At 38.7% G+C, this 7867-nt stretch overlaps 1 protein-coding gene across 1 annotated transcript; it reads right to left on the reverse strand.

The window, feature by feature from the left end:
• Nucleotides 1-1584: 1584 nt before the first annotated feature.
• Nucleotides 1585-6865, reverse strand: LOC142149711 (protein FAM32A-like). The gene is made up of 4 exons (XM_075205020.1): nt 6633-6865; nt 3901-4039; nt 2223-2276; nt 1585-1792 (listed from the first exon to the last, which is right to left on the reverse strand). Exons 1-4 carry the CDS (start codon nt 6767-6769, stop codon nt 1724-1726), a joined length of 399 nt encoding a protein of 132 aa, XP_075061121.1. The 5' UTR covers nt 6770-6865; the 3' UTR covers nt 1585-1723.
• Nucleotides 6866-7867: the final 1002 nt, after the last annotated feature.

Here is a 7867-nt window from a genome sequence, read left to right on the forward strand (position 1 = left end):
TAATTAGACCTTTTGATGTGTGTATCCAACACCCCTGAAGGCACAGGAAGATTTAATTAGACTTGCTGTTATATTTCCTATGTGTCTAAAACAGGATGCAGGAAACCACAGCAACTTTTAGGATATCACAGATAAGTGTAAATATTGTTAGCTTTCCATTGCATGTAAATCCATGTTTGGGAAACATATCGTATCCTGATACTAAAAATAGTTCAGACGTTGCGGAACCATCTCAGATCAGGGAGCTGGCTTACACCCTGCCAGGATTTATGTCAGAACTGTATAAAACGTGAGCCGTTTGAGCATGTAATGTATCATTCTTGTACCATCTATACTTCTGGAAAGATATCTAGTACCACAGACTGGCGTGTGAACTGTCCTTCTTAGAACTACTTGAGCAAATAAACATCACTTGCTTCAAAGACCTGCTTGATGTGTGATAGGCCAGGGGGGATCAATCCACAACAACCCTGATCCATAGGAAGAAGTCAGGGGTACCAACCCAGGTGCACCAGTAACAGGGTACACTATCAGTGTCAGTTACCCAGAAGAAACAAAGTACTGGATACCGGTAAGAATTCCAGTGGTGGCAGCATTTGTAAGCCCCTCCTACTGCGGTTAGAGGGTGCATTTGGGATAAAGAAAAGGGAACGGTGGCACAGTAAACCCAGCTGGTTCGAAGCAACAACAGACAGGATGGCATAGGCGGTCCATCCTGTCACATATATGCTTACTGTATAGATCATATTAGTAATTATGTATTTGTTCAGACTGTTTTATGTATATGTTAAGAAATGTATGGCACACATTAATAATGCTCAAATTGCTTTTTTAATGGACCTATCAAACAATTTTGTGAATCTCTGTCATAAAGAGCCAAGGGGTGGAATGTAGTAATGATAACATTTCACTTTTACTAACAAACAAGATGAAGTCTCTCATTGATTTTATGTCTCTTTATGAACAGATTCTCAGTTTGTGCTATTTATCAAATTATTTACTGATTTTTTTCCTAAATCTTGTGCAGTGGATGATACCCTTGCAAACATAACTCAAACAATGATTATTTACCAACTCAACATAATGTGAGACAGAGCTGTATGTATTTGTATATTCTGACGTATACTTTGCAATGTTTGCAGTATAAGCAATATATGAATGTAACTGCAAACTTAGCGGTTATACTTAGAATAATGCTGTTATCAACTGCGCGTATTGCTTCAGTATTCACTTTAATGTAAGGAAAAGGATTACATAATTAGAGCTTTGTTCAGATCTTCTTCAGACCTCACTGGCGAGTTATAAAGGCTGTGCCAGACCTGCTCCATTAAAGTATTCCTTGAAGCATGATACAACAGGGGGCTTCTCATTGAATATGGGGTCTTCATGCACTGTCTGTTACTAGCTATTATAGGTTAGAAATGGCAAATGCACTTGAACAACCTTATGAAATGTTTAAACATATGTTTGCTTTAGTTTTCAAACAATAAAAACTAATTTTAGAAAAGCTGGGTGTTATCTTGACTGTTCTTTTGTTTCAAGAAAACAGATAATGAACAAATTGTAAATAATTTAAGATACAGCTTCTTCATGAGCACTATAGTTTTTTATTTACATTGGCTACAAGTAATAAATAAAAATAAACTTTGATATACTTTAGAAAAAAAAAGCATACATGACTGATAATTGTCATGTCAATATAAATAGATGTAAATGAGAACTGTTATTTAGTCCAGCTGACTTTAGGAATGTCGTAATGTTCTGTTAGTGTATCCAAATGCCGATTAAAATCCTGTAAGAAAAAGAAAATATTAATACACATTTAGAAGTTAGTTCATTAAAATGAACAACTGTATGTGTTGGCAACTCTGGGTGTCATCCAAAACAGAGGGTTCCGAGCACAGCACGCCTCTGGTTCTACTATTTGGAATGAACAGTATAAGATGGGAAAAATGCCTGAGTGGAATTTACCAGAAATCACAATTTAAATATATTAACAATAGTTTAAGTACATGACAGTCCATGAAAGAGTAAATAGAGCAGCAATGGAATTTCAGATTAACATTGAACAAATCATTATACCTTAATGACTCATATCTTAAAATTTAAATTTTGGGATTTAGCAGTCCTTTAAAATAGAGCCAATATGAAATGAAGATACTATAGCCAGGCATGCTGAAATGTAACTACTGTAGTTGTAGACGAACTACCAGCTTACTTACCTCTACTCTTTGTTTGTGTGTTTTTGAAGCCTTCTTTAAGATTCTTTCCATTTGCTGCAAAATAAAAAAAAATAAAAAGAATTAAGCACTGCAGCAAGCAGGGTAATCATTCTGAAGTATTTTAACAGGTTAATTATACCATTTAACATGATATGGACCCCAAGAGTAGACTTTTAACAGAATCATGCAACATTGGCCTCTTTCATAATTCAGCTTATAGGTAGTCGATAAATACCTATAACTATTTAAATGTTAATTCCACTAAAAAATGACCAGGTCAGCAGGAACAAGGAGAGCACGGCAAATATCACAGGACGCTCTTAGCTCATGTCCAAGTCATTTTTCCAGACCGGCAGTGTGTTACCCACCAATACTACCTCCAGTGGTAGTGAGAAAAGCAAAAACAGCTACAAAACAAAGGGAGGGGGGGGGGGGGGGGAATTAGGTTACTATAGAACACCTTTTAATGAATTTTTCTATAGTAAGCTATTTTTATTTTTTTATTTTAATAGCACATTATTTTCAGCATGTTTGTTTTCTTCTGTATATTATTTACACATTAATTAGGGGCACAATGATTTTTTTTTTACATTTAGTGATTTACAGCAATCTGATTTATACAGTATATAAAGTAATAACTTTCTGTAAGTGTTTAATATACTTGATGTGTCACGCATTTATATATTTTTTTTTAAATTCACTGAAAAACTAACCGTGCACTTTCAATATATAGGTTATCAATTTAGAAGTGGCAGCATGGGAAATACAATTGAATGATTGGGGTACATCTATCCACTGAAGCTTTAGGTCATTTAAAAGTTTCAAATTAATTTTAGTCCTAATTGTAGAATTTTTTTTAATACTATTTAGTAAAACTACAGAGTATGACAAATACACATATATACATGTACATGCATATATACATATTTCTTGGGGGGGTTAAGGAAAACAATGCTTAAACAGTGTGGCACTATGAAGGGGGAATGCAGCTTTTATTGGTCCTCCCACTCACACACCCCTCTTACTGCAGACAGACTGAAGTGGTAAACGTAGAATGATAGTGTTTACCACTTTAGATGGTAATGCAGCGTTAACCTGTAAATATTTTATTCCATCTCAGGGAAGCCCCTTGAAATTGTGAAATTCATTAAGTCTAATGCACCCGTGGTTCACTTCTAAACAAATGTTTTTCTATGATTATATGATTGACTATTGGCTACATGTTATTTTTATTGAAGTATGTGTACAACATAATATTACATTAAATTAACAACATGTTTTCTCAAAGCAATCTTCCTGTAGTCAATGAGTATCTGTGCGTAGACATGCATGTCCTATACCGGTGTACATATAGTAATCTACAGACATTAAGGGCCTAATTTAAAGTTAGGAGCAAAGCAAAGAAAAAAAAAGTGCAAATTTGCCCCATGACAAATGATGTTGCAATGCAATGGCTGCAAATGCATTTATTTATTTTGCATTCATTTATGGCACATTTTCCCTGCAGGTATACTTGTGAAGACATCTAACTTGGATAGTTTTCCTAAAATTAACTGATAAAGAACTTGTCTTTTTCAAATCAAAAATTAAATAGAGACCTTACAAAATAATAGTATATACACATTACTTAATAAGTTTAAAAGAATGTGCAAACAAAAAAAAAAAAAACTTTGCTTACTCTTTTCTCTTGCATTTTTTCAAAAGCAAGTTGAGCTGGTGTTCTCTTATCTAAAGCCAGCTTCTTCTTTTCCACCTCATTATTCTTGTTGGTCAAAATTTGTTGCATCATCTTATTTTTATCTTTAGCTTTCTTTTTTCTGGAAAGTAAAATAGTATTATATGCAAAGATAGGATATAGGTTCATGTAAGAAATATCACCCACGTTAAATGACTGTTAAACCTAAAATACAAGTTGCCTCCTATAAAAAAAAGTATGAATACTACTTTTAAATATACACATAAATAGAAGTCTCCATACTTTGACAGAGCTTGAAGTGTTTCACATAATATTTGTATTAGCTTGATCTGTTATTTTACTGCAAACTATGATCAGTAACTTTCTGCAAAAGGTGGCTAAAAGTGAGTAACGCACTGTTCTTCAACAAAATTACTAATGACAGGAAGTTTGTTGCATTAAGGAAAAAAACTCTCCCGTTAAAGTAACTTTAGCTCACATTTGTAAATCTTAATAGCATCTCTTTAAAATAAGTCAACTTGTATCTTAGATATAATGGTTTTAGAGTATGGAAAGAAGCCTGGATATGGGAACCTTCAAAATATAATACAGGGTGATTCAAAAGTCGTAGTACACCCTTTTATTTCAAAAACTCTACAGGAAATTGGGAAACCTGAATACTCCAGTAAGGTATGGGTGACGTGGTCTATCTTTTACGGTATGTACCAAACATGGGCGCCATCTTGAAATCGGCCCAATTCCTGTAGAGTTTTTGAAATAAAAGGGTGTACTGCGACTTTTGAATCACCCTGTATTACAGTCTAATAGTAATACTAATAAAAGCAAAATAGCATTTGCGAGGGTCAGGAGTTTAAATTTAATTCTGTTGTCCACAAGGAGCCAATGTAGCTACTGACAGATAAACCGGCGGGAGAAAAATATAAGGCGGCCAGCAACATTGAAGATAAACTTGAGAGGCAAGGTGGGAGTCAGGTAGGCAAGAGAGAAGATTGTTACAGAAATCAAGACGAGAGATTAAATGTGAGTGAAAAAGAGGTTTTGTTGCTTTTATGGTGAGAGCCGAATTTTGGATATACTCTGGAGGTGGAAGTAACAGGATTTTGAGAGGGACAGAATGTGAGGTTTGAAGGAGAGGGAAGAGTTCAAGATGATCCACAGGCATCAGACTTGAGGGACAGAAAGAATGGGTCATATTATTAATAGAAAGAGTGGGGGCAGGGGGTATTTGAGATGATTAACTCAGTCTTGGAAATATTGAGTTTAAGAAAGCGCTTGGACATCCAAGATGAGATGGGAGAGAGACAGTAGGAGACACACTTGATGAATGATAGATTTGGGTATAATCAGCATAGAGGTGGTACCGGAAGCCAAAGTGAGGTCACCAATGGAGGAGGTGTAGAGGGAGAAGAGAAGGGGGCCAAAAGTGGAACCTTGGGGAACTCCAACAGCTAAGGGACGAGGAGGTGGGGGATGTAGAGTCAAGTGTTGAGACTGAAGAGAAGAGGTTGGTGAGATAAGAGGAAAACAAGGCGAGGATAGTGTTAGAGGCCTATAGATTTGATTTGCAAAAGGAGGCAGTAGTCAAAGGTATCGAAGGCAGCAAAGAGGTCGAGAATGATAAGAAGGGAGAAATGCCCTTAAGATTTAGCGAGGAGACGGACAATAGTGACCTTAGTGAGGGCAGTTTCAGTAAAGTGAGGGAACAAAAGCCCGACTGGAGTGGGTCAAGGAGTGAGTGAAAAGAGATAAAGGAGGCGAGACGCTGTAGATAACCCTTTTGAGAAGTTTGGAGGCAAAGGGACGTTGAAGGATATTGCGTTAATTACAGAGGGAGGCAGGGTCAAGGAGGTGGGCAATGTGGGAGTAGGCCTCAAGAGAGAGGGGGCTGAGGAGGTGGGACGAGATGGGGTCAAGTGGGCAGGTACTGGGGGGTGAGAAGGAAAGCAGGGTGCAGAATTCATTTGCAGATGCCAGAGTGAAGGAAGTAGGTAGGCAAGGAAGTAGCAATAACACCACTTCTATGTCAATAGTGTCAATCATTTTTACAATACTAAGTCATGTTATTGTTTTTCTAATTATTTAGGGAAAACTACAAACATAAGTAAAGTTATATTTTAGAATACCAGAAATACCCATATAAAAAGCATTGTTAATTTCAAAAACAATTAACAGACTTCATTAATGAATTTAATCATTAATCAATTTCCATTTTCCCTTTCTATAGTATATATGGCAGAGACATCAGTCTACTATGGAAATCAATACCTATGTAAATAACAGGAAGAATTGTTTTGCTAGTTACTATTAGATCCTATTTGCATTGGATTTATTAGTGCTGTAGACCTAATGGCGCCTCACATGGAAAAGTTAAAAAAAAAAATGTAAAAAAAAAACATATGGAAAGGATGCAAAAAGTCATACAAATTAAGCGTTTATGTATCTCAAATCTTGAGAAATGTGTATAAATGTGCCATTCACTCTGCCGGGAGATAACATTTTGGGGTACCTGTTTGGAGTTGAGCTATTTGCGTACATTTAACTATGAGCAGAAATCAGATGCAGTGTATCTTTTGTGATTCTCCCTATTTTCCAACATTTACTGCTCAGAACTTAAATCTACATGTTACCAGCTGAAATGTCGTGATAATATGTGAGGGGGAAAAGACACATTATTCGCTCAAGAATAACTAGAGCTCTCCGGTCAAACTACTTACTTCTTTCCCATACTGATATCGCCGATTCCTTTCAATTTTAAACGTCCTCTCTGAGCGCTCTCGTAGTCCGCCATCTCACTCTCCAATTCCCAGGTAAAAATGTCGCCGTAGCTTGAGCACGTTCCACAAATGTACATTCTTTCTCACTGTGACATCACAAGGTCATGTGATGCAGTCACATGATACATAGTGCAGGAAGCTGCTGGTGCACAGTTTCCTGTTCCTATGTACGTGGAAGACATTGGTGGAGAAAAGAGTAAACAGAAGGGGTAATGTGATGGGGAGGATATGTGTGTGTAAAGCAGCTTCTCAGCATGTGGGCTAAGGGTGTACGTAAAGCTGCTTCGCAGGGAGGCATGTGGGCAGATGGGACATATATGAATAAAACTCATAGTTGCCTACTCTCAAATTTCTGGGAGTCCTCCCGAGAGAGTTTCTAACCACTCAAGCAGTATGGTGCAGGGGGCCGGCCTTAGGATGCGAATAGTGCCCAATTGTTTCCCCGCCCCCTGCCCCAATTGGTCCAAAAAGGCGATTGATGTTTAGAGGGTGGGGCCAAATGGCGCAACACGCCGGAGCCTGCCCCAACACAGCTGCTGGGCAGAGGGGACGTGTATGTGTATGTGTATGTGTGTGTAGAGCTGCTGGGCAGAGGGGACGTGTGTGTGGAGCTGCTGGGCAGAGGAGACGTGTGTGTGGAGCTGCTGGGCAGAGTGGACACGTGTGTGTGTGTGTAGAGCTGCTGGGCAGAGGGGACGTGTGTATGTGTGTGTAGAGCTGCTGGGCAGAGGGGACGTGTGTGTGTGTTTGTGTGTGTGTAGAGCTACTGGGCAGAGGGGACGTGTGTGTGTGTGTGTAGAGTTGCTGGGCAGAGGGGACATGTGTGTGGAGCTGCTGGGCAGAGGGGACGTGTGTGTGGAGCTGCTGGGCAATGGGGACGTTTGTGAGTAAAGCATGTGTGCAGAGGGGGCATGCATGAGTAACTCTGCTGGGCAGTGGGGACGTGTGTGTAGAGTTGCTGGGCAGAGGGGACGTTAGTGTGTAGAGTTGCTGGGCAGAGGGGACGTGTGTGTGTGTGTATAGAGCTGCTGTGCAGAGGGGACGTGTATGTGTGTTTAGAGCTGCTGGGCAGAGGGGACAGGTATGTGTGTGTAAAGCTGCTGGGCAGAGGGGACGGACGTGTGTGTGTAGAGTTGTTGGGCAGAGGGGTAGTGTTTCTGTGTGTGTGTTTGTAA

This window comes from Mixophyes fleayi, chromosome 1, assembly GCF_038048845.1.
Source record: "Mixophyes fleayi isolate aMixFle1 chromosome 1, aMixFle1.hap1, whole genome shotgun sequence".
NCBI classification, from domain to species: Eukaryota; Metazoa; Chordata; class Amphibia; order Anura; family Limnodynastidae; genus Mixophyes; species Mixophyes fleayi.